The sequence below is a fragment of the Porites lutea genome, chromosome 9, assembly GCF_958299795.1.
Source record: "Porites lutea chromosome 9, jaPorLute2.1, whole genome shotgun sequence".
NCBI classification, from domain to species: Eukaryota; Metazoa; Cnidaria; class Anthozoa; order Scleractinia; family Poritidae; genus Porites; species Porites lutea.
The window spans coordinates 26026938-26054339 of NC_133209.1; the positions used below are offsets into that span (position 1 = coordinate 26026938).

General features: G+C 40.0%; 5 protein-coding genes across 5 annotated transcripts in view; 4 read left to right on the forward strand and 1 right to left on the reverse strand.

Annotated features, from left to right (window-relative positions):
- Nucleotides 1-8172, forward strand: part of LOC140948052 (protein NLRC5-like) — a 40051-nt gene extending 31879 nt beyond the window's left edge. The window contains exons 2-3 of the mRNA XM_073397272.1: nucleotides 5749-7439; nucleotides 8020-8172. Of these exons, the coding sequence (XP_073253373.1) occupies nucleotides 5925-7439; nucleotides 8020-8172 (1668 nt within the window). The 5' untranslated portion in view covers nucleotides 5749-5924. The remainder of the gene's footprint in view (nucleotides 1-5748; nucleotides 7440-8019) is intronic.
- Nucleotides 1-27402, reverse strand: part of LOC140948785 (uncharacterized) — a 327016-nt gene that overhangs the window by 190480 nt on the left and 109134 nt on the right.
- LOC140948054 (uncharacterized) overlaps nucleotides 1-27402 on the forward strand; it is a 120538-nt gene that overhangs the window by 32926 nt on the left and 60210 nt on the right. The gene's annotated exons all lie outside the window — the stretch shown is intronic.
- The window catches only part of LOC140948051 (uncharacterized), a 36724-nt gene that overhangs the window by 5669 nt on the left and 3653 nt on the right, over nucleotides 1-27402 (forward strand). Inside the window, exon 2 of the mRNA XM_073397271.1 lies at nucleotides 982-1709. Coding sequence (XP_073253372.1) covers nucleotides 1004-1709 — 706 coding nt within the window. The 5' untranslated portion in view covers nucleotides 982-1003. The remainder of the gene's footprint in view (nucleotides 1-981; nucleotides 1710-27402) is intronic.
- The window catches only part of LOC140948787 (death domain-containing ATP nucleosidase-like), a 99936-nt gene continuing 87948 nt past the window's right edge, over nucleotides 15415-27402 (forward strand). Inside the window, exon 1 of the mRNA XM_073398053.1 lies at nucleotides 15415-15533. The gene's annotated coding sequence lies outside the window, so the exon portion shown is untranslated. The remainder of the gene's footprint in view (nucleotides 15534-27402) is intronic.

Genomic DNA, 27402 nt, shown 5'->3' on the forward strand with positions numbered 1-27402 from the left:
GTCGCGCCCTCCCCACAGACACCCCTTCTCCGATTTTTCTGCGGGGGAGGGGGCGGCTGTACACAGGCTATCTGGAGCGGATAGTCCCGTCTTCAAAAGTCAGGCGGATTGTTCATTCAAAATTAAAACTATTCCATTTTCAGATTAAGACGTATTACCTATCTGACGCGAATCAACAAACGGATAACCCGTCTCACACGAATAATCCTTCTCTAGTGTGAAAACGGCCATTTCTGTTATGATGAATGTCGCGCCCCGGGCCTTGAGTTGGGCGTTTGCGTGTCTGCTTTTGCTTTTTCACGAAGATTATTTTTAAATTGACTATTGACATTTCTATGTGTAAAATAATGTATTAGAAGTGGAATACTTTATAAAAAGTATTCAACCTTTTGATATATAAAATATTAAACTTTTTCAAAAGAATAGCTTATTTCATCCCGAGATGATCCGAAGACCTTTATTTTGATTTAAAGATACAAAAAAATACGGGTTAATTAATATTTAACTTTTTGAAACAAAAGAAGTTAATTTTTAACTTTTTCGTTAACCGTAACTGAAAAAAATTAACCGATAGCCGTAAAAGAGCCAAAATTTTAGCCGATAACCGTAAAAGCCACCACCCCATTGGGACCCTCTTGTACTTGTTGATTAGATTTTATCTATATGCAGTGCAGTGGAATATGCATTGGCATCATCCCTAGATACAGCATGTGATTCCAACTGTAACTGTAGTTCTTGTACTTTTAAGTTTAGAACGGTTACTCTGCGTACTTTATCATTATTTCTGTACATTGCTTCAGCTTGTTCTACCAAGATGATATAAAATGATCCTATGCAAACCTTAGCTCGAGTGAGTAATGTTCTTAATACATCAGGTACACTCATAATTTTTTACTTCCACATTCTTAGAAAAACTGTGTTGTAACAATGGGTGTATGGTGCAATGCTAAATTGTGTTATACTTTTTCGTTTTGTCTCCAGTGCAATTTAGCCGAAAACTGACATGTCAGAAGCTTCAAAGAAGGCGTGTAGCTGTAATTTAAAAGACAGCGATGCTGGTCCACCACAGCTGACGGTTGGTCTTCCATCCATAAAAGATGTTACAACAACATTGAAACAGCCAGATCTACCTGTTGATGTTCTACTAGTAACGGTGAAGGACTGTGAGTTCTTATCCTGTTACAATGAGCTAAAAGATCCCTACAGATATTATTACAAGGATGTTGGTTACGTTTACTTCAACAACGTTCAAAGTCATGAAGAGAAAGTAAAAGTTGCTCTGCTAAGATGCAGTGAAGGTTCCATTGGTCCAAGCAGCTCTCTGATTGCCGTCAAGAATGCTGCCCCTATTTTACAACCCAAGGCCGTGATATCTGTTGGGACATGCAGTGGTCTCAATCCTGACAAAACCAAGTTAGGAGACGTTGTTGTATCAGCCAAACTAACAACATATGCATCCAAAGTGGTGACAAGCGACCAAGAGCAGTCAGCTGGGATGAGTAGTCACGTGAGCAGGCGTTTCTCAAAAATAATCCCGAACTGCGCTGATGGATGGCAGGCACCTTTAAAGAACCCAGAAGATCGTCAGGTCAAAGTTCACTGCGATGGCGAGTTCTTAAGTGGCCCAGAGCAGATCAGAGCTCAAGGGCGCCGAAAGGAACTTGCCGACCACCACCCCCTCGCGGCAGTAGTAGAGATGGAGGGCGAAGGTGAGTGCATGTCACGCTAGCTTTGAACAACAGCGTTCTTATACAGCTATTTCAATTAACTTTGTCGTATAAAGGCTTCAAGCCTACGCCTAGGCTGCGAGCAAGCTCTCCATTTAGGGGATATCGTGAAAAGAAGACGCGCGAGAGAAAAGGGGGCGGCCCCTGGCGACTCGCTTCGCTCGCCCAAATAGGAGAGCTTGCTCGTACGTAGGCTAGCCTACGCCACAAGAACACAAGGTTATGTTTGTAGCCTTAGATCCTTCAGTTGTTATTCGGGGAAGGTGCGACTAACAGTACCATAGAGTACTTTAAAAAAAGCGCAGACGTTTACCTTCATGGCTGGGATTGATTAATATTTCAGTATAAAATACCCTGGAGTCCAGTTTTGAGTTCGCTATGTCCGCTGAATAAAAGAAGTGAAGACGCAATTTTTACAGGGTTAGCCTCCACCAGAAGTAATTATATTCACAAATTACAACGAGAAGACCTGTTTATTATGTATTCTCATATTTACACTCACTTGCCGAAATTTGTGAATATTTTACTTTATGCCAACGCCAACGCTGCTTGAATGTGTCGTTAATGTTTGTAAGTTAGCGGTAATTGTTAATTCGAAAAATGACTATTAGCTGTTTTGCTTTGCAGTATCAGCAGGTAGGCCTTTTGACACCTGTTGTGGAATACATGCATAACTAAAAGATTTGAAAGAGTATTGCAGGCGCCATTTTTTTTTTAGAATGAAGGGAGGATGCGGGCGTACGACCGGAGAAAAGGCGTGAAGGCCGGCCTTTGCGTGTTTTTTTCTCGCGCGCTCTAAAAAAACGGACCAAAAAAAACTATCTGGCGCCTGCCACGTAGGCTATTAAAATAGCGACGAAAATATTTATTTTGAATACCTACATCGTAATTACTTTAAGTATTAGCGGTTGGATTTATTGGATATTGGATTTTTAGGTGTTTACACACTTGACTGCAATAACTGATATACATTTGGCGCCATTTTCGCGCAACAATTCTAGAGTAAAATTAAACAGGAGTCGCACATGTAATCGCTAAAATTTGTCTCTGTTGTTTTAAGTCTGATTTGGGATAGTCTGGAGACCTTCGACACAAACAGCTTTCTATCAAGAGTGCGGAGCTTTCTAGCTGCAAACTTGCATATACCTTAACGGAACTTCAACGGGATTTTCGCTTATAACAATAACGTAATTGAATAAAACATATTCATTGTAAGAAAGATTACAGTTAGTAAATCAAAAGAAAGGGCGTGAAAATCATCATCTGTCGTACTTGGCTGTCGTCGGGGTCAATTGCGTCTCTTGATTTTTGCGTTTTCTTGTCTCTGGTTGGTTTACTTCCAGGTTGTAATCAGAAAAAACATTTTTTGTGAAAGTTAGTAAAATCTTCAAAAATTATTGGAAAGTAAAGATTTACACATGCGTTTATACGCAAGGCAATTAACTCTTTAGTTTCTTTAATCCGCACGACTTGATTTCCTAAAAAAGATATACTTCCTAATTGTATTCCATATTTTAGGTGTTTTCACAGCTGCATTTGATTCGCAACTCGAGTGGCTCATTGTTAAAGGGATAGCTGATTTTGCGGATGGTGAGCAAGGGACTCCAGAAAGTTGGGAGGCCTATGCTAGTGTGATGGCAGCATCTCTTGTCTCACACATTTTAAGTGATCCTGGTGTTTTCCGCCCTTGGCCTCATTACTCAGGTATAAATTCTTGTCAGTTTGGTGTGTGGTGATTACGCGCAGGCGTAACAGGCCGAAATTGCCGTCAGTAAAAGAAGTGTTGAAATTTTATTGAGTGAGGGAGTGTGGAAGCTCAGATCCGAGATCAAAAGGCGCAATATTTTTCTCCGTTTGGATATTCCATCTTCATTGCCAAGCGGCGTGAAGTTAAGAGTTAGAAAGAATGATTTGTGAGGATCGGCGTCGTTACCTCAACTTTTAGATGCTCATCTTTAAGTCTAGCACTTTGAGAGTTAGACAAAGTTTAAGAGAATGTTGATCGTCATGCATGTTTCTGGTCAAAAATTGACACTGTATATATTCTTCCCTTAGCTATAAATTGCGTATCGACTAAGAGTAAGGCACAAAACACTAATTTTGTCTTTGCCTGGATCTTTCAGTGGATGGTCTCTTTGAGGCTCAACCCGATAGGGGAAGGAAGCGGAAGCTTAATGAGAACCATACAGGTAATATATAAACATTCAATTTTTGAAATGTTCTTCTTTATTTAAAGGTAACTTACTATACCTCTTCCACTCCTTGCTTCACTTTGGTTTCAACGAGTCGCGCCATGTAAAATAATTCGGATTCCGGCATCTGAAAAGTCTTTTGCTTGTTTAATACGGAATTCTCGGCTTTGGAATCTGGAATTCAACTCTTGGAATCCGGACCTCAGTCCCAGGAATCCGGAATCCCGCAAGCAATCGAGTCCGTAATCCAAGTTCCACGTATAGGGTATCCAGAGTCCCGAATCTGGAATCCGGAATCCACAGTGTGAAATCCAGGATCGAAGACTCTCTTGGACTACCTTATATGGGGCGAAATGAACAAAACGTTAGGAAGCTTAAGCAACGACGTTTTTGAGCGACGGAAAGCCGGAAGTGGGCTTTTTTCATTTTTGGACGATGGTTTTGCCAAAATTTTCAGTCAAATCGCCCTTGTAAGGGTAAAGAAGCTGAGCAATACAAATTTATATCGTCAAGGCATATTAAGAGGAAAAAGGCCTTACTTCCGGTTGACGTGCGTCGCTCAAAAACGTTTTTGCTTAAGCTCCCTAATAATTAATCATGAGACGCGTACAGCGTCGCACATGCGCCTGACAGAGCTGACTTGAAATCAGTTCATTCTCTTGGTTCGAATCACAGTCTATTAAAAGAAGAAAATGTGCTAGTAAATCCACCCCACTCAAACTCAGATATACTGTTGTCGGCCTACAGCTGTTTTGATTAACGTTGCAGTAGGAAAGTCTTTGTGATGAGATCGTAAATCAGTATGGATAATTCCATATAAAAATTACCAAATTCTGAAGAATGTGTGACGTTTCAAACCATTCTGTGGCAAAGAAGTTACATGCAGCTACCCACATGACTTTGCAGTCTTGTGGAGTACGCATGAGGCCTTGAAATACGACGAGGTTAACTGAAATAGGTGCATGTACATGATGTGGCCCGCGTCTCAACCAACGATAGGGAAAACTATAGACGCAAAACAGCTTTGATGTGCGTTTGACATGAAAGCATTCACTCATCAAACAGAGAGTGAAAACGGAGGGTGATACTGGAGAGAGTGACTAATTTGCAAGTGGAGTTCGCGTGCGACACACGCCGTCCAAGGTGCTCTGTGTCTATAGAGAAGCCTTTAATTTTAATTTTCTCAAATACTGTTCGGCAGCCTAGGAAAAAATGAGCCGATCACAAGCCATTTCAACATAAAAAAAGAGACCTTCCCAGGTATTTTAACAGGCTGGAAAGAAGACCTTAAAATCACTTAAGTTGCTAAGTTAAAGAGTGGTTTGGTGAAAACTAACCAAGATATAGCTCCAAAAAGACGCGAAATTTTATAGACGTTTCTATGGAAGAGAGCAAGTTCATGACCCCCCCCCCCCCCCCCCCCACCATACAAAAGGCTGTAAAATTTCGCGACTATGTCACGTTTGAAGAATATCTTCGCTCGTTCTGTACGTGTCGCCTTTAAACTAGGTAAGTTTTAAGGCGCTCTTTAGTAGTGTGGTGTCGATGGATAATCGCTTTCTAAAAATCGTGGAAGGGTTTTTAAAGTGCAAATTACATAAAAGACGCAAAGACAAACCTATGTTAGGTTATGTAAATGTTTCTTCACATAATTCATGGGCATTGAGAATTATTATAGATATCCCAGAAAGGTCGTCCATATTGATCTTTAACTCGTTCGTTTTGCAACATTACAAAAGCATAAAAGCGTATCGTAGACGATATACAGAGCGTGGACGGCTTGTATGACAACCAAATCGATCTTATTTTTAGTATCTTGTATTTCCTAGGGGTGCCAGCTATCATAGAAAGGATTCGTCAGCTTTACAAACGTCGTGAAGGACGGCTGGTGCCATTTCCATGGTGTGATGACCTTAATTTCAACTTGAATGAGATTTTCACCCGACTGAAGATCGTGAACAAAGAAAAAACACGGGGAACATTGACGGAAGATGAAATCACCAACATGACTGCTATCTTTAGACCTCACCCTGATTGCCCAAAACCACGGATTCTTTTGATTGAAGGAGAACCTGGCATGGGAAAAACCACCTACTCACAAAAACTGGCGTATGACTGGGCAAATAAACAAGATGAGTGGGACACGTCTTTTCCACTAATTGAAGTGCTGCTCTTGCTTAGATGCAACGATGTTAAATCTGGCATCTGGGAAGCTATTGAAGACCAACTTCTTCCTGATGATATTGACAAACAGGCTAAGGAGAATTTTTTCAAATACATCGAAGAAAATCAGGCCAAATGTTTGCTACTGCTTGATGGATTAGATGAGGCAGATTCCTTTAAACTAGACATGTACTACTCGATTGTTCAGAGTAAACTCCTCCCAGCTTGTTACATTGTCATTACATCTCGCCATGAGGTTGGAAAGAAAGTAAGGCCATACTGTGACGCCCTGTGGGAGATTGAAGGATTTACTAAAGAGGAAGCGGAAAGTTTTATCAGAAAGTATTTTAAAGGCAAGGAACACTTGGCTGAGGAGCTGATTAAACGATTGTTACGTTCAAAGCATTCCTTTTTGACTACTGGTCATCCAGTTGAAACGGTAGGCGAGTTAACAAAGAATCCACTCAATACAGCTCTACTCTGTTGTATTTTCGAGGACTTCGAAGGTGTTCTTCCAACAAGCAGGACTGAGTTGTACGTTGAAATTGTTGTCTTTGTTTTGAGAAGATATGAAGAAAAAAACAGACTTAAAAGCAGCAATAAAGACTTGATTTCAGGTTATAAGAAAGAACTTTCGCTCTTGGGCAGCTTTGCGTTACAATCCCTCCGTAAAGGAGAGTCGTACTTTGAAAAGGAGGAAGACACCGTCAAGCTTATCAATTTTGGATTCTTGTCTTTTCAACAAGGTGGCACCAGGCGCAAACCTTGCAAGCGCTTTGCATTTTTACACAAAAGCTTTCAGGAGTTTTTTGCTGGCCTTTTCCTTGCGTTTCAGGTTGTTAGCAAAGAAAGAGACTTTACCTCAGTTGTAGATGATAAGAGATACTTGGATAAACTGAGACAGGTCTTTTTGTTCATGAGTGGCATCATAGCTTCACGGAGTGAGGAAACTGCAATGTCGTTCTTTATTGTTATTGCTGAAAAAATCAACTCTGCCGAAGACCGTAAATCATATATGAGGTTAGCTTGTGAGTGTTTGTTGGAATGTTCAAGTTTTAAGGAAAGCCTTGAAACTCGCTTAGTTTGTAGTTTAGGTAAGCACCTTGACATGTCGTCCCTGACTAGAGTGAAATTTCGCGACACAGGGATACACGATGCTGGTGCTGCTGCGATTTCCATGGCCCTCACAGTAAACTCCTCCCTGACTAGTTTGGATTTAGGTGCTAACCGTATTGGCGACGCCGGTGCTTCTTCTCTTTCTCAAGTCCTCACAGCAAACTCCTCCCTGACTCGTTTGGATTTAGATGGTAACAGTATTGGCGACGCCGGCGCTTCTTCTCTTTCTAACGCCCTCACAGTAAACTCCTCCCTGACTAGCTTGCATTTAAGTTATAACAGTATTGGTAACGCCGGTGCTTCTTCTCTTTCTCAAGCCCTCACAGCAAACTCCTCCCTGACTAGTTTGGATTTAGGTGGTAACAGTATTGGCGACGCCGGCGCTTCTTCTCTTTCTCAAGCCCTCACAGCAAACTTCTCCCTGACTAGTTTGGATTTAGCTGATAACAGCATTGGCGACGCCGGCGCTTCTTCTCTTTCTAACGCCCTCACAGTAAACTCCTCCCTGACCAGCTTGTTTTTAGGTTATAACAGTATTGGTAACGCCGGTGCTTCTTCTCTTTCTCAAGCCCTCACAGCAAACTCCTCCCTGACTATTTTGTATTTAACTGGTAACAGTATTGGCGACGCCGGTGCTTCTTCTCTTTCTCAAGCCCTCACAGCAAACTCCTCCCTGACTAGCTTGTATTTAGGTCATAACAGTATTGGCGACGCCGGTGCTTTTTCTCTTTCTCAAGCGCTCACAGCAAACTCCTCCCTGACTAGGTTGGATTTACGACGTAACAGTATTGGCTATGCCGGGACTTCTTCTCTTTCTCAAGCCCTCACAGCAAACTCCTCCCTCAAGGGTCTCCTCTTTTGAGTGCCAGCAGTATAGGCGACGCTGGGGTTTGTCTTCCCAAGGCCCTCACAGCAAACTCCTTTCTTATATGATGTGTACTGTTTCGCCCGGTGGAACTGCTACTTTGAGATAAGGCTTTCAAATAAGCGAAATCCCGAGAAACGTGCCCCGAGCAAAGCGACTGTGTGATAAGCCGTACTTGTTAACCAGATCGTTTCGTGTCGTTTGAATGTAGTCGCCTCGGTCCCACTTACTTGATTACATCTTAAAACGATACGAAACGGTTCAGTATAAATGTAATTTAGTACGTTTTTCGATGAGTTCTAAACTATGTTACTGTTAGTTTCAGTAACGGTATAATCATGTTGTATAATAGCATTTCTAGTTGTTGTTTATCAGTAGCTCAATAAAAGCTACTGCTGTATGTTGAGACGTGTCCGTTCCACAAAGTTAAGCCCTGTCGGACGCGGTTAGTTTTGGATGGATGACCAACGCGGAATCCCCTCTGACCTCTTTTTCAGTGCTGATGTTTTGCGATTGTTTGATTTCCTTTTTCTTAACTTTCAGAACTTCCATAACTTTCAAAATAACTGTCAAAAATTGTTTTCAATCGATACATCTATCAGAAATGCAAACAGCTTTTATTGATGGGCATTTTATTTTATCGAGGAGTCTACGCGAGGGTCTTCGTTACCGCAGAAGCTCAGATGGGCTTCTGATTACCATAAACAATATTTCCTTGTTTACATCGATTCAACTTAAAAAAGGCAGATGCTAAAATTAATTTATTAAAAGAAGCAATAATAATTTAAGAATATAATCGTTGTTACGCTATCTACCATTGCGCCGTTTTAATAACAACAACCGATTTTTGATTTTTTTTTTTCTTCTTCACTGTGATGCTTATTTGTGTATAAGGAAAACGTTTTTTAATGATATAATCTCGAAATATCCCATCTTTTATACTCTGAATGAACAAGATAAAATATTATTCCTTTTTAATAACGTAGATAATTTTATTTGTAAAAAATCGGTTATTTTGTTTTCGAATCTTTCAAGAAAAGGAAACAAGAGTTAGGATGTTGTAACTAATTATTAATTATTATATATTTTGTAATTCATTGCTGTATTTTTCTATTATCATCCTTTATTTTTCTTTTATGCAATTCAATCTATGTAAATGGCAATTCAAAAAAAGTTGTTGTTGTTGTTTATTAATTAATAAATAGGTAATATTTTCGTACGTATTCCTTGTTGTTATTATTTTTAGATTTGATATCCATCTTCTATTTTCACTAGACTTAATTGTACCAAGGGGATGAGAGGAAAAAAAACCTTCGTCTCTGGCCTGATCCTTGAGGTGAATTGGGAGGAGGCTCCACCCCGAGACCCACCCCCTTAGTATACCCTTTAATTTACCATTTTTGACAGAGAAGGTGGGCATTTTATATACCTTCCATTAAAAACTGGTACCTCTTACATATACCTTCCGACAGAAGTCTTCTTATCATTGCGGGCGAGCAAAAGCGAGCTCGCAGACTAGTCAGCAACCTGTAAAGCGAGGTTTTCCCACAATCTGTCCACATTCTTGGGATGCCTTTGTTCTACGTACTGATATGCATGGTATGTGGCCACGAATGCCCTAGTGTTAGTCTAGAGTTCCATCTGATGTCACTGTAATAGCGTGAATGCACATGCAAGTGATGCAACAATATTTGATCGAATCGCAAACACACATCATTCAGATACACACGCACTGTTTCACGCACTGTACTACATGCGAGACTTTTCCATTCGCCCTGCCCGCCGGAAATCTATTTACCAAGGAAAGAAATTAGAGCCTGATCTCAGCTTAATACGAGACGAGTCTTCGGTAAGATACGAGTGTTGGCAAAGTCTAGAAATCTAGCTATGTGAGTTTTAAATTCAATTCAGGTTACTCTTCAGCGTGTGGTTTTTATATTTTTATACGTTTCCAAGTATGTTCCTTCCCTTGCCATCTGGAAGCATCAATAAGCTTAGCTTTAAACTAAGCTTTTTTGATAGTTTTCTATTTAATGTCAACGGCCTTTGGCGATTGAACACGGATTGAATACCCGATTAAATAATAAGACTTCGTCCAGTCATGACTGTCTTTTCCTTTCGACGTTGTTATGTCATGCATTACTTTATTCTTGTATTTCCTGCTTTTTGTGCAAAATACGCGGTAGATTTCTTATGATATCTGGGTGCCTGCAAAGGGCAAATTCCTTAGTTATAAACTAAGAGTTCTACTTATAATTGATCGCTTGTTGTAGCCCTGGGCCCAGTTGATTGAAGCATGGTTAGCGTTAACCAGCGTTTAATACCTTGACAACGTATTGGTTTTGATACTGCTTAACCAATGGTTAAAGCTAACCATGCTTTGAGCAACTCAGCCCTGGTGTAGAATAATAAACATTGTCTTTTTCCTGTTTTGTACACAATGCCCCTCGACAGTTCTTGAGTAAGGTTTCATTCGTCGAGCCTCAGTGAAACTAACTTTCTATGACTTTTTTTGTAGTTCTCCTGATGTTGATTGTTTCGTATGACTGCAAATTAAATTGTTAGAAGTTACGAGAGAACAGCTGATATCAAGGATGTTTATACTGACACTATTATGAGGAGAAAAAAACTGAAGCATGATCAGAATAAACATTACTGCCGGAAATGAACATCATTCTTGGTTACTTGACAAATACCATAAAAAACCCCTCCCCCACCCCCCAAATTCATTTCATTATAGCTGGATGCATGCTGCTATCATAACCATGACTGTCCCACAAATTTTACAAAATTAACAAGGTCTGTTCATAAAATTGCAGTTTGGAAAGGTAGAAATTCAATTGTTGTTGTTGTGTAGTTCAGTTCTAGTCTTGGAGCAAAATTTTCAGTATCTCTGTTTAACCCTTTAAACCCTAAGATCAAAAATTGAATTCTCATCATTTGTTGTCCCTATTCATTTCTTACAGAACTAGTGGAGAGAAGTTGATAACGAAATATCAAGCAAATTCATCTTGTGTGATGGTGTCCGTAATTCTCATGACCACTCTGTTTTACAAAGCATTGATTTTACAAGGAGAAATTTGATGCTGATCACTCTTAGGGCTTAAAAGGTTAAAAAACCACACCTGCTGTAACTTGCGTGGAAGACGCACCAGGTCATATGGGGCGTAAGAGAAGGGTGGACACACACGAACGCGCGCGTCCTCTTACTTCGCGGTCGGTTCTTGTTTGGTTTCCAAAATCTATTGGGCGCCTGCTACGCAAGCTTGCGCATATATAGGAGCATGCGGCAAATACATCGTGAGATTATTCTAGAAAGGAACAGAGTGGAAACAGAAAGGAGAGAGAGCAGGCTGAGGCTTTTGTGATGAGGTGCAAAGCTGTAGCAGTTGACAGACAGCCAGATAGGTGTGGAAACTCCGTGTGAAGCTAAGGTCTTAAGTGCCATGTGGCACGAGGGGTGACCACTCTCGACGTAGAAACCATCCATTGTGCTGAACTTTGATGGACAATTCGGTTCGCGCGTCCAAGGTCAAAATACCTCAGTCGGTAAAAATAAAGTGTGCCAAATATTATAACCAAACATATTTGTCAAAAAGCATTTAATTATAGTTTGAGCTAATCGGTATAGTATTATTCTTGAGGTTGTATAAACGCGACTTGATAAATGAGCCTGAAAGCCTAGTGAGAAGAGGTTGAAAATGAGCGGTTGAACCAGGAAGGCAGATGTATTGATAACGGTCGCATTGTGAAAATAGGTGATCCTTACCAAACGGAAAAATAAACAAATTGTGCTTGTGCTTTATTGTCATTATATGCTTTTCATGACTTCTTATCATTTGGTTTAAGGAAGCGGGGCAGGCAAAGCAACCGCGAAGAAAGCGGAAATTACAGGTCATTTCTTTTTTTTCATTTCTCAAAAGTTCTGTTCAAAAAGGCTTAATATACATTCTTTAGAAACCCAGTAAAATACATTCCTTGCGGTTTAAGGATCAAATGTCAGATTTGTTAGTCGGACATTTTTGTTCAATTTAGAATCGACAGGGATACCTTTACAGCTTCTCCTGTAGCTACATGCTTTGGGGCAAATATTTGAAAACTTAGAAGACTGCCTTGGTTAAGTGTGTTTTCTAATTTATGAAGGATGCACTTTGCTATTGACCTCGATTGCAAGCAACTCTAATTTGAATATCCCTTACTGCCTATAAGGTAGAAATGCAAAAGATTTAGACTGTAAGTACCATCCGCGTGATACATTTTTTAATTCATAAACACACGATGCTTAACTGCCTTAGCGATTTCCTTTTTGAGTGCTTTATCCTCTAGTTCATTCGCTTAGCTGTCGCACAAGGTTAAAACTAGTTTACTTCTCACAAATGACCTGGTATTACACTGACAGTACAATATAACAGATGAATAGCTTTACTTGTTTATAATCACATTCAGCAGCCCTGAGTTAATGAGGGTAATCGAATGCACGACTCGCCAGGCTGGGAGAAGGCGTCATTGGAATTCAAGGGTTCACTATTTGAATTTGTAACGAACTGGTTGATTGAATATGGATGAAGTATTGAGAGGTTTACTGTGTGGTGGTTTACGGATCCACCCAAACCATCCGGGTGGTATCGCAAATATATAGAGAAAGAACAATGGAGGAGGTGTCAGCCAATCAGGAAAGACTAACGTCATCAAATCAGATCAGACTGATTGAATAGTTTCTTTTTGTTTTTGTGAGAATTGTTTATTCAGTAATTTGCAATTGAATAAGATGAAATGGGGGACTACGAAGTATCAAGGAATACAAAATAACCTTCTTGCTAGCGCGCCGCTTAATTGAAACAATTTAAGATGTTCTTGCGCTGGAAAAGATACGTTCTGTCTGATAAAGACTCATTCCTCATACAGGGTAGCTACGATTGATGACAAAGAAAGTTCAACGATCATAACGATTAACTGCAAAACAACTTTGCAACTAATCGTGTAGCAGTTGCTGAGGTAGACTTAATTCTTAACCAAAGTATAAAAAGCTAGTTTCCATATCAATAGCTGCGGTCGCCGACTATAGTTCAGATTACTAGACTTTTGTGAGCTGTTTGTTCGGTGATCAACGATCATAATAAAACCAGAGGTTTTCTTTTAGCATCTTGGTAAGACAATCTGATTGTTCAGTTAAAGGCGTCGTTTATAATTTAAGTTTTATTTTTTTTCAATTCTACTTTAGAAAAGCAAATTGCGTTAATAAATGGATCGATAAAATGCCTGGAGAAAATTGTACAGTGTTCGAGACACAACTCAACTCCCTACAGTGCCTTTTGTTTCAACAAACAATGACCATACAAATCAGCAAACAACCTGTCGACTTAAAAGTCTCCGATCACACTTACCCTCCTTTTTTAACATATGTACTCTCCCTTATTCAAAAAATATTGCCGTGGTCCAAACATAGCGGAATCGCTTTCGTCCATCCATGCGTATCTTTTACCCCATAAAAAGGGCCAAATTTTCTCATCCCGACTGGTTAAAAGTGACGCTTATTATTTGTTCTTTTTTCTTAAGTCCAGACTTGTTCGTGTTTGTTTCGAGGATCATTTGAAAGGAGATCCTGTATTATTTCTCTTCTACTTTTTTCAGTGGTGTTTTTAAATACAAGGTTCTCCGGTATAACACAGTGCGCATTTCCAACAATAGTCAAGTCAAGGCCTCGTCACGGTTAGAAATAATGCATCAGTCAATTCCAGCTGCGCCCACTCCCCCCCCCCCCCCCCCCCACCACCACCATGGGCTACTGCGGAGCATTTGCCCACCTTGTCAGTCCCGGGGAGGGGCATTTGCAAATTTTGCGCTGCTCGGGGACAGGCATTTGTCAACCCCGGGGCCAGCCCCGAACTTTTGACAGGCACGCGGTTTCCTATCAGAATATACCAACACAGAGGATTTTAATGGAAAAACAAGCAGATTGGCTCATCTGTCAAGCAGAAGGAAAAATTGTAAAGGCATGCTCTCGATTTGATGTATGCATCTCTTCATTGCTTATTAAGCCAGAATTACATAGCAAAATCGGGAGCTATCGACGTAATTTATAACAATACTAAAACTATAAACTGATGTCGTCACGGCGTGAAGTCTTAATTAGAATAGCACTATTACAAAGAGAACGTTAATTGAAACAAAAAATCGCCACATTAATAAAATGCTTAAAATGGCACTACTCGACTGTGCGATCACTGAAAAATGTTGCAGAGTTGACGGAGGACGGGGCATTTGCCCTCTTTTTTCGTCCGCACCCCGGGGGATTTGACAGCTCAAGAGTCCCCACCCCCGCGAATTTGCCATCCAAGGCAAAAAATGCTAATGCCCGAGGTCAGCCCGTGGGGTGGAGGGGGGGGGGGGGGGTTCTGGGCGCAACTGGAATTGACTGATGCATAACTGCTGCAACAGATTACTGTTTTCCGGCAGTCGCCAAATATTGAGTATCGTAATGTCCATATGATATTTTTCCATAATTCTTTTTCAGAATTCTTCGTAAAATCCTCACAATCACAAAAGGGACTTTTTCCGATTTCTACTTTATGATTAGATTTTTTTCTAGTGTTTTCTACGATGTAGGTCAGTCTATTATAGGCTGTGGAGGAGTCTACTGATTTTATCTTGAGATCTTCCTTCTCTCGTTTTGCTGTTTGCAGCCTATCGACAAAGATTTTGCTACGATTCGGTCGGTAACGACCACTTCGTGTTCCGGTAGACTTCGACGTTTGACCGACACTAGTGGCTACTAGCATTGTGCCTATCATACGGATTAGGGCTTACATGTGCATCTTGGTCTCGGAATTCAAAGCAGATATATGGTCTGCATCGCAGAGATCTTCTCTAATGACATGCTGATGAAGTCCTCTTCGAGCTGCCTAGCTCTACTGATCTGTTCTCTTGTAGCTTTGTCTTGTTTTTCCAGAAGAGATGGCCCTTTTCCACACTTCCCCGTACCATCCATGAATGGTTTATAAGACGCTTCAAGTTGGATATTGTCTCCGAACTGCGACCCATAAAAGGCTGCTTTGATCCGAAGCGGTAGTAAGTTTCTCCTGGGTTTCCGTCCACGTTTCCGCTTAAGTAACATGGTACGTTGTATTCGGAAGAAAGTGGGAAGTTCTCTCAAAAGCTTGTTAAAAAAAAAGTTGGTTATTTCTGACTCGCCACATTTCACCCGCCACCAGCGAAAATTTACCCGCGACACGCGACCCTCGCCGTTTCGATTCTCACGCTATTTTTAGCCTCCCTCTCCTCCGTCTTTCTTCCTCGGCACCAACACCTCCCCGACGTTGCTGGGCAGCCAGGCCTTATTCCCACTGCCACACTCGGTTCCTCTTTCGTTTTCGGCACAGACAGACCGACATTTTTGTCATCATTTGTAGTGACTTTCAAGAAGCGCTGTCTTTACTCGTTTATCGGAATTTGTGGTACATGGATGCACAGGTTTGCTTTTTGAAAGTTTTATTTAAAACCTGGATTGATCACTTCTTTCAGATCAGCTCTGAGATCAGTTCGGATGGACGTTCGAAAACCGGTCAGTATAAAACACGGACTGCGGACTGCGGACCACGGACTGCGGACTGGGTATAAAATACGGACTAGGTATAAAATGCGGACTCCGGACTAAGTATAAAACACGGACTAGGTATAAAACGTGGACTACAGACTATACCGAGAGAAATGGAAAGCGGACTAGCAAAAACAGTAGTCCCAGCTTTAACATTCCTCACGTAGTCTATTCTTCCCACGGAGAAGGAAGGTCATGCGGGAACTCAAGGCAACTCTGAACTGAAATTAAACTCTGAATTTTATAAAAGGAGGGAGTTAGAAGAGATTTCAATTTGCAGTTTTAAACCAATAAGAAGCAGCGAATTTTAAAAAAATAGTATTGATGTAAGTCAGATCAGTAAATTTCTTATCGGATGTCACAATTCCGTTTCAAATAAAGCCTTGGGAATATGAAGACTGAATGAAGAACTCAGACGAGAAGGTCAATGTAGGGCATTCCGCGATGCACAAAAGCAGTATTAGGGGGGAGGGATTACTCACATACGTGAATAATTTCCGAAATGAGTCATCCAACGTTATGTTCTAAGCGATGATTATGATGACATGATTTACACCCTGATCCCCGGATGGTGGTACCACCGAGAATTCTTGGTGGGGGTGTGGTGCACGGTTCTCCGAATCCTGACGTTATTGCAGAACAAAAAAATGCCATTTTCCACATCCGTTTTCAGACCAGATCTCTAAAATCCATACCCATTTAGAGACCTGGCCTAATTTAGCCTGTTCCAGGCTCTCAGATAGTTGGGGAGACTCCCCAGTTTTCTCCCGTTTTCGTTTCGTGTTTTCGCTTTCTCAATTCAGCAGACCCAACTATCTCAGAGCCTGGAACAGTTTAGGTCTAATTAGGCAGAAATTATGTCATCATTACCAAGTTAGAGCGGAAACAAAAAAATTCTCCAAATGCATTTCGAATTCGCACATTTCTATTTCGTTCTTATTCATCTGGAATTGAAACGATAAATCCGTCCATTCATGCTCGCTCCCGCAGTTCCCTCCAAAACCATACCCGATTCCACACCAAAACGGGCAAAGTGTTTTCAGACCAAAAAGGCCCAAAACTCCTACCCTTCCATTATATAAGGAAGTACCACCCCCGATCCTGACCCCTTTCATGATTGTTAGAGACCGAGACAAGGTCTAAAAATGGGTGAAGAAAATAGCATTTTGACCCGGCTCATGATTCAGAGAACCGAGCGCCACACCTCCACCAAGACTGATTTATAGGACTATTTACAACTTTAACTCACGTGTCTTGCTATTTAGCGATCTTTTGATCTTATTTTTCCTTACCTAGAAACAATTAGCACCGTTTTTACCAAAGAAGTCCGTAGCCCGTATTTTATACCCAGTGCAGTCCACAGTCCGCAGTCCTCGTTTTATACTTTGTCCGTGTTTTATACCCAGTCCGTGTTTTCCAGTCCGCGTTTTATACCTAGTCCGTATTTTATACCCAGTCCACAGTCCGTAGTCCGCAGTCCGCAGTCCATGTTTTATACTGACCGGTTCGAAAACACTCCTTTTCGATGCTAGCAGAGGCGCTTCGATCTTTCGACTTATCTAGGAAGATCGAAGGAGACTCTGTTCGCAGGGTAATTGATCAGATCCTCAGCTCTTACCTTCTCTCTTGCATGGCTTTTAGCGTTTACGAAGTCGTTCGCGTGACTTGTCTGTCTCCAAGTTGGTTGATTTACGTTTCTCCTTGGGCGTAAACAAAGTAAGTACGCGATAGACAAGATACGCGAACGACTTCCTTAATAAAACCATAAAGGCAAGCAGGAGAGAAACCTCTGCACGCAGGGTATCGGTGCTTAGCTCTTCCTAGCTCGTGCAGATAGAGAAAACAGTTTCATTCTGAAATTGTCAAAGAACATCTGTGTGAGAGGCTACAATCAAGGACACTCAACTTGGGTCACACTGCTCTGATACCTGTCTTTCTCTCTTCCAATGTTGTTTTATAATGGTTTTTCGGTGGAAGTACCTCAAGTTTGAGGCCAGCATTGAAAGGGACATGGAAAAGGGGGTCGAAGACAACATGTCAACGTTATTCGTTCAATTGACCCAAGTTCTAATGTCACAGATTGTAGCCTTAATGTGGTTATAAAACTTAAGTTATTTGTTTTCATCTTTCATTATGTTCTGAAATGGTGTCATTTTTGTTTACTTTGTCAGAATAAAATGAAACTTGCTCAACTGGATTGGATTTTGGTTTTCCTAAAGCACTGAGAAGCCCATGTAAGCCGCTGTTTATGGTACTGTCTGAGTGTATTATCATAATTATGTATAAATGACTGTAGCAAATTAATGAGAGGACATCATTGTATGTTGTGGTTCAATTCAGTTTTATCCTTAGTTAATTTTTTTTCTACTAGTTTTGAGTATGATAATGTTCGAATAAGTCATGAGTATGAAACAAAGCAAATTAGAAAATAATACCACCACAAGTACATAAGACTGCGCTCTAGAAAAACTGAAAGAAACCCAGTACTTTAGCTCTGAACTTGTGAAAACCGGGGTGCCCAACATATCATTTCTATGAAAAAAATAAGATTTCTCCAGTAAACTAGCCTGCATTGAGCTGGCCAACACATCATCTAGACCATTGGTACCGGTATATTCCATTTGCGAATTAGTGCACAAAAGCTCGTTCTGATATCTATCAGAGTCACAAGGATATATGTGATCATTTCTGATAGGCGGTACGCATCTCATGATTGGTCCAATTTTTATGTGTGTGTGACGGTTGGGCCCAGGTTAGACATGTCAAAATTCACAGAAGTAGTTTGGCAAACAGTAAACAGTAGAAGAGAAGTTCAAACTGGAAAGCCTTCTTCCTGAACAGACAAATACATGTAGTTTGAGAGAATTCCTTCAAGGCCAGAACTGGTTTGACTTGCCACAAGTCGACTGGTGAGTGAGCACCGAAGCGCGAGAAAACGCTCACAATCAAGTGAGGGATGAAGTCACGAGTCGACTTGTTCCATCTGCAGAAGATTGAATTCTTTTTGTAAAATGTTGGCGCAAAAAATAATTGTTCATGACATCAGTTTGATAGGTTGTTTGACAGCACACTGAAATAAACAGTTCTCAATGACTGGATGGTGTAAAAATAGAGATGACCTGACCTTAAAAAAATTGTTTTCTGGGTCTGTATCTCTCCAAAATCGAAAGAAGCAACTCTTGTGTAATGCGTGTAGAAAGTCTTTGAAATTTCGAGTTTGCTTAAGTCGCCAGCTTGCATGAACTTTGGAAATCCTTGTTGGCGTAAAGCTGGATAAAAAATGCTGATCAACAGAAAATTATTTGTGAAAACTGTGCAGGAGCACCGAAAACATATATAGTGAACAAGGTCTTTGAATAAGAGAGCAATTTGCCTTGTGGAAAGATCAGGGGCTGGCATTTACTGTACCACGGGCTCTCAGCGGTCCGTTCTAAAAATGGAATAAGCCAAAGACTGTATGTAGCTCCATGGAATCAGTCAAAAGGCCAACTAAAGACTCTAGTGATCAATTTCACAGCAAACCAAAAGCCCTCGTATTCAACGAAACCAGCATCACTGCTTAACCTTTTCTTTTGGTGAACCACCCAAACATTATCATATCTATCATGGCCCAATTCTTCTGCTATTTATGTAAGCTTATGTTTTCGAACGGCGCGATGTGAAATACTAGGCTTTTCCCTGAGCCTGTTGGCGCAAACATTAAGAAGTCTCGATCACTAGCGAACCCTTCTACCTTATCTTTTGATTACTGTAATTTTGTTGAAGGCAGCAGTCGCTTCGTGTACGTTCCTTTCCTAAGCTTCCTTCCCTGTCTTCACTTCAAAGCCAAGTGCCTGCCAGAAAACTGGCCAGTCAAAATAAATAATATAGTGCACTTCAGGTGAGAAAAGTCTGTTTCCAGACTGACCACTTAACCACCAGAAACCGGAAACAAGCTTTCAGAAAGTCTACCTACTTGCGTCTGGCTTTATAATATTTTCCGATCACTACAGATTCACTGCTGTGTATTCTGCACATGTACTGTCAAGATATTTCTAGCGTCAAAACAAATCAGGAAATCATGATATTCAGAGACAAAAAAAAAACTACATTTGTACACACATCGAGCTCTAATTCAGGTCCAAGAATTTTGGAGAAAACCAAAGAAACTAAGGTTATTTAGCCATAATAAAAGCCTAAGGCCCGGTTCAGATGCCGTTTTTTCATGAGCCAAACCTAATTCGAATTAAGGCTGACCCAAATTATTTAGACCGGCTGAATTGATTCAGACGCCTATCTTAATTGCACTGTGAACTAAGTTCAAAAGACGAAAAATGCTCATTTCGGTCAAACTTTTTACAAAATACGTTATAATAATTTATGCATTAGATTTGGCACATGAAAAGTTTGGCATCTGAATCAAAGTCATTCCAAAGTCACTGCAAAGGCGAAATTTCCGGCTGGGCTAGGCAAATAGAACGGCTGAGCCATTGCCAACTGAAATAGGCATTCCTAATTGATTCAGACGCCCAAATTTTCATGTACTTAATTCATGATCAATGTATTAGGTTCGGCTCATGAAAAGATCGGCGTCTGAACGGGGCCTAAGGCTTTAACAGAAGTAAAAGAAAACCATTAGTAAACTGTATTTGAGATCAAATCCTGTCAGAAAACAGATAAAAATCTCTATTGTACAAGCTGACTCTAAGGTCACGTTTCACACTGTCATGTGCTATGAGTCATGATTGGCCTGTGAACACTGATTTCAAGTTGGACTATAATCACAAACTGCATAAGAAACTACCCAATCAGACACCTACATATGTCCTTGTGACTCTGTGGGATTTGAACACGATATTGTGCACTATTTCGCGCATACTCTACATAGGAGGTTCAGAGTGTCTATGACGCAGGCTACAGTCACCTAAAAGGGGCCGAAAGTAATGCGCCAGGGGCCAGCCCTTTTTGATTAGTAGGATTGATAACAATCCTTCTGTAATTTGAATTTCTCCAAAAAACAGCACTTGCCCATCAGGCAAATTAAGAACAAACATCATTAGCCTGATGGCAAAATCCACTAGCCCCGGCTATCGGACACAACTTTCTTTGCACGCTGATTACCCTAAATAAAGACAAATTTGGAGTTCCTTGTAAAACAACATGGAGATTCTACATAAAGTAGTGAGGTTTTGTCTTCCTTCTTCTCTTTCTCCTTCTCCTTCTCCCCCTATGCTTGATAATTTATATTTTTTGCAATTAATTCAGTTTGTTTTATTGTTCAACATATAAATTGTGTAAACTAAAATTTTCAACTGTGAACTTTCCTTTGTGCCTTCGTGACCCAAATGAGCCTATAAACAAACTCTGACTCCTGATAAAACTAAAACTATTTTAACCTTCCAGACAGAAAATAGCAAAGCACCGTGCTTTTAAAAATAGATTGCATATTTTTAGACCCCGACCACCTTGCCATCCCTGTAAGACTCAGACAGACATTTGCTTCTTTACAAGATCAAATGCCTATACAAGAAATGAAAAGATTTTCTAAATAAAAGAACATTTAAGCTGTTTCTGTATGACAAATGTACATAGTACCAAGTATTACTGATGGGGGGAAATGCAATGTTTCTTCTCAATATATTCTGAAAAACTAGACATTTTGTTAATTATTAATTACTGTGAATCCTCTATTAAGCCTCCCAAGGGCTTATTTCTTTCAATCATGTTTAAGGAAGGGGGGGGGGGGGGGAGGTAATAGAGAAGGGGTGGGGCTAATTTAATTTAGTGGTGAAACAGGGTGCCACACTGCTTTTCCAAACAAAGGAAGATGGCATCATTATTCTTCATAAAGAACGTACAGTGTGCAGAAAGAAAAGGTCATGCAGCTGAAGAACAAAAACAAATTTGAACTTGCAGCACTTGAATCAAACATACTGGATCAGTCTACATGAAGTGTTACAGTCGTGATAAATTAATGCAGTTAATCATTTATTAATTTGATTGTGAAGAATAAGGGAGAAGGGGAGAGGAGGGTGCTTAAAAGAGAGGGGGTCTTCATTATATGATGGGGGGGGGGTTAGTAGAGGATTAATGATATCTATAAAAATATTTAAGCTTATTTGAAAGTATTTTTCATATGGTTTTGAAAAGCTATGGCAAGACATTGGTCACGAGTTGACGTGAGTAGATTAATGTTTGTTTCCATAAAAAGTACATGTATATAGTTGAAAATAATACCAGGGACATATGTACATTAGTGCACATCATTGACCAGGGAAAGCTGGGTCCTCAGCAACCAATGAAACAAATCTTACTCAAGGCTACTCATTTTGTTGGAGTGGAGAACCACAAGTAAGGGTCTTGGGAAATAAATAAGAAGATGGTTTTTCTATTCTTGCTTTCATGGACTTTAACTGACGATTCAATGGATTCAAAAATCAGTAATTTAAAAACTTAAGACCAAGTTTTGTCTAATATCAAGTGTACCACTCAACATAGCTTCACTAACGTGACCTAGGCAAAAGATTTAAACTCTAAAAATGACTGTAATTGCAGTGGCCTGTGTACTTCAATTAGCTGATGTAACAATCCTGAAACCTAAAGTCTGCACAAAGGCCATAGATGCAGGTTTATTGATGCTTGTATAATAAAAACTATTTTAGAACCAGTATATAGCTCTGTCACTGGACAATAATGACTTTCCGTTAAACAAATTTTATTAATTACAGATTGTAATTTCCAATCATTGTAAATTTATACCATTTATCCACTAATTAATTAGACTGTTGATTCTTGATGTACATGTGATGAATCTCTCAATTGGTATTTAAAACAATACCAATCAATCACTTGGCTTGCACTTGTGTTAGCTTCAAGTGAGGGTTTTATTATATTTTGTCTTTGAATCCTATTCAAAACAATATAAAAAAAACCAGTCAAATACGTGGCTTGCAATTGTTCCAATAGTTTATAGTAATTAAGTAAATTAAATTACACTTAGACTTGGTTATATTATTATTGATATTTGTGCCAGAGAATAAAACTTGACTGGCTTTTGTTATGCTATTTAAGTGTCTTTGTGATAATAAAAAAATGATTGTATTTAATAATTAATCTAATAATAATAATAATAAGAAGAAGAAGAAGAAGAAGAAGAAGAAGAACTGTATTTATCTTTGGAATTGTACCTTGTTCTTCTACATCTTGAACTTTCATCAGTTGATAATGATCTTTTGTGGCATTTAATTAGCCCCTGCCCTCTGCATCCCATTGCAATTTCTTTTGTGTGCTATTCCGTTATATCTTCATCATACATCATGGATTTCATGAAATTACTTTTTTAAAAGTACTGAAAACCTAGTAAAGAAATATTATTTTCGCCTGATAGATAAGAGGAAGGGGCACAAACAAATTGTTTGCCTGGGTGTTTGTCAGCTATGAAAGATGCTGCACTGATTCTTTGTCCAGCGCAGATTGAAGTGTGTTCTCCTTATTTTTATCCTCCTTTCTTTCCATTGCAGAAGGAAAATAGTTACTTAGTCTTGAATATCATTATAATATCTGTTCTCCCCTGACCCACTGCCTAAGGAAGACCTGTTACGTGGGTTTTAGAGACAGCTCTGTTCTAATAGACTGTTGAGGTTGATAACAGAAATTCAATACACTGTAGGCACTTCCAGAGAGTGCAAAATGTTATTTGAAAAAAAGCTTAGTTTAAAAGTGTGATGTACTGTGTGGACTTTGGCATGGCTCATTCAAGTGCAAAAGAAATGACCAAATAACTAATTCCTATTGAAGTCATGTATTTGTTGGCATCTTGGTCAAAACCTGCTACCACCCCTCCTCCCCCCCCCCCCCTCCCCACTTCCTCCTGGCCTCTTGAGTAATTTTAATTAAGTTAATGCCTAATTGTTCTCCTTGGCATAAGAGACTGAAATGTACTTGTTTTCAATTTTGTTCACTTTAAGTATGTTTTTCACTGCTTTTCGTTGTTTAGTTTTAGCTTCCTTTTACAGCAGTAAAAACCCAGACTGAATACAGTGCGCATTATTTCTAAACCAGACAACACATAGCCTGCATGTCAGGCATTTGAAAGGGAGATAGAAATTAGAGAGCAGAAACTAGAGAGTAGAAACAAGACACAGTTATTTGTTGTGTTCCTTTTACTGTTCACTGAGACAAAGCTCATGTGCTGAGGCTCCTCTCTTGCTGTATCACGGGGTTGCATTACATGTCAGTTTATTTAGCCAAGGCTCAACAAGGACTGAAAGTTCTTATTAGCTTGTACGTGTATCTTTGCTTCTGTCTTCCCCCCCTTTTTTTGGGGGGGGGGGGGATTAAAGTGGACTACGAATGTAATTTTAAAATCTTCCTTTAAACCATTGAACTTGTTGATTAGACTTAATATTGATGCAAAGTATCATCTCTAGATACAGCATGTGATTTCAACTGTAACTTAGCTGTAGTTCTTGTACTTTTGAGTTTAGGACGGTTACTCCGCGTACTGTATAATAATTCCTGTACACTGCTTGTTTTACCAAGGTGATATAAAATGATCCTACAGTTATGTAGACCTTAGCCCGAGTGAGTAATGTTCTTAATACATGTATGCTCATCATTTTTTTCTTCCACATTCTTAGAGAAATGCTGTGATAAAAATGAGTGTATAGTACAAGGCTAATTCATGTGTTATACTTTTTCGTTTTATGTCTACAGTGCAATTTAGCCGAAAACTGACATGTCAGAAGCTTCAAAGAAGGCGTGTAGCTGTAATTTAAAGGACAGCGATGCTGGCCCACCACAGCTGGCTGTTGGTCTTCCATCCAGAAAAGATGTTACAACAACATCGAAACAGCCTGATCTACCCGTTGATGTTCTACTGTTAACCGTTAAGGACTGTGAGTTCTTATCCTGTTACAATGAGCTAAAAGATCCCTACAGATATTATTACAAGGATGTTGGTTACGTTTACTTCAACAACGTTCAAAGTCATGAAGAGAAAGTAAAAGTTGCTCTGCTAAGATGCAGTGAAGGTGCCATTGGCCCAAGCAGCTCTCTGATTGCGGTCAAGAATGCCGCCCCTATTTTACAACCCAAGGCCGTGATATCTGTTGGGGTATGCAGTGGTCTCAATCCTGACAAAACCAAGTTAGGGGACGTTGTTGTATCAGCCAAACTAACAACATATGGATCCAAAGTGGTGACAAGCGAGCAAGACCAGTGGGCTGGCATGAGTAGTCACGTTAGCAAGCTTTTCTCAAAAATAATCTTGAACTGCGCTGATGGATGGCAGGCACCTTTAAAGAACCCAGAAGATCGTCAGGTCAAAGTTCACTGCAATGGCGAGTTCTTAAGTGGCCCAGAGGAGATCAGAGCTCAATGGCGCCGAAAGGAACTTGTCGACCGCCATCCACTTGCGGCGGGAGTAGAGATGGAGGGAGAAGGTGAGTGCATGTCACGTTCTTATACAGCTATTTCAATTAATGTTGTCGTATAAAGGCTTCAGGCCTACGTCACCAGGACTCAAGGTTATGTGGGTAGCTGTAGATCCTTCAGTTGTAATTCGGTCATAAAGGTGCGGCTAACAGTACCATAGAATGCTTTTAAACGTCATAAACGTTTACCTTCATGGCTGGGATTGGTAGATATTTATGAAATACACTGTAGTCCAGTTTCGAGTTCGCTATGACCGCTAAATAAAAGAAGGGAAGACGCATTTTTTACAGAGTTAGCCTCCACCAAAAGTAAATATATTCACAATTTCCAACGAGAAGAAGACCTGGCGAAATTTGTGAATATTTTTAATACTTTATGTCAAGGCTAACGCTGTATGAATGTGTCGTTAATGTCGTCGAAAAAGGACTATTAGCCGTATTGTTTTGCAATGTCAGCAGGTAGGCTTTTGACATCTGTTTTGGGAAACATGTGTCTCTAAAAGTTTTTGAAAGAGTAAAGCAGGTGCCACTTTGTTTTTTAGAACGATGGGAGGACGCGCTCGAACGACGGGAGAAAAGGAGAGGAATCCGGACTCCTCTCCCCTTCGCGTGTTTTTCTCGCGTGCTCTGAAAAAACGGACCAAAAGAACTATCTGGAGCCTGCCACGCAGGCTATTGAAGGAGCGACGAAAATATTTATTTTGAATACCTACATGACAATTACTTTAAGTATTAGTGGTCCGATGTACGGTGGAACCCCGCCTTCGGCCACCTCGATAATAGATAGATAGATATTCTGTTTATTTCACCCACTTGCAGCAATAACTGAATTGTTGGGGAAGGTCATTGTCACATACAATTAACCATTTACATACATTCACTGAAATTTATAAGTTACAAAGTCATTAATTCTTCTGGTATGACCATGTTGACATTTTGGAAGTTGGACCCTCATACTGTAGTGAGACTCAAAAGCGGCAGGACAGGGGATGATGTTCTTAAGGGGGGGACATTTGGCGTGCAGTAGCCATAAACCGCTTACAAGCTCCTTCTCTCCTGTCACTAAGAGACTCCAGGCCGGCCAAGACCAAGGCTTCCGCATAGTCTACCCGGCCAAATAATGTAGAATCCAGTACATAAGTAGCCAACAACCAAGATAATGATGTTAGGTAACATTGCGAGATAAACTAAAGGTCCAGTAAGAACCATAGAGTTAACAACACACTAATTTAGACAGAGCACGAACTAACACAACTGGCAGCCATTGGCGCCGCTGACCAATACCGTCACCTCGTTATTACGGCCACTTTTTTTCGGCCCCGCCAAAAGACCGCACCATACTTTTTCTTATTTGAAAAAAAAATGTTGATACGGCCAACGGCCACATTTTAAAATCCCAAACAGTAGAATCTTTTATAATTTTACCTCGTTAATACGGCTACTCGTTCGAAATTTAGAAAATTAAAATGCGTGAGCCTGATCTTGTATCGGTTTTTGAAATACAGTACACCTAAAATGCATTTGTACTATTTGTGGTGGTTAAATAGCCGATTTTTATAATGTAGACACGAGTGTTTTACTGGAAAATAAACCACTCGTAGAATTCATAAAAACTACATCCGGGACCCGAGTGGTTTATTTTCCATAATCTCACACGTGAGTTTATCGATGACGTAATTTTGGTAATTTCCCTCTATTATTTTATCGATGTCATTTTGTCTATATAATAAAAAGTGCGCTCGTTTGTACAATATTGTTTTACCACTCGAAAATAAAATTCATATCTTCGCGCCACCGTGTAATATCCTCTATTTAAAAGTGTTTTATGCGCTGAAGGAAAGTTTAGCCCTTCGATGACCGCGTTGGTCGTTTTCGTTCCGGGAACGATGCATATCTTTCTTCCTGGATCCATTAAGGTTTCAGTGTAAGTTAATAAATTGGTGAGCGACAACGTAAGCAAAGATAGATCTTTCCAGCGATATCTCGTTTTGGATATTCTGACCAATGCTAACAGAGTTACACTCACAAAAAAAGGTAACATTTTGGGGGAAAATCCACTGCCAATTTGGCTGTTTACCTACTACTCTTTGAAAATTATATTTGTTCCTTTCCTAAAAAGTTGCCCAGCCACAATTCCATTCCATTCCATTCCATTCCATTTTCACGCAACAATTGTAGAATAAAATTAAACAAGAGGTATACACGTTATCGCTAAAGTAAATGGGAACATTTGTCTGTGTTGTTTTTAAGTCTGATCTGGGATCGTCTGATTACGTACGACGCAAACAGCTTTCGATCAAGATTCAGAACTTTGCAGCTGCAAACTTAACAG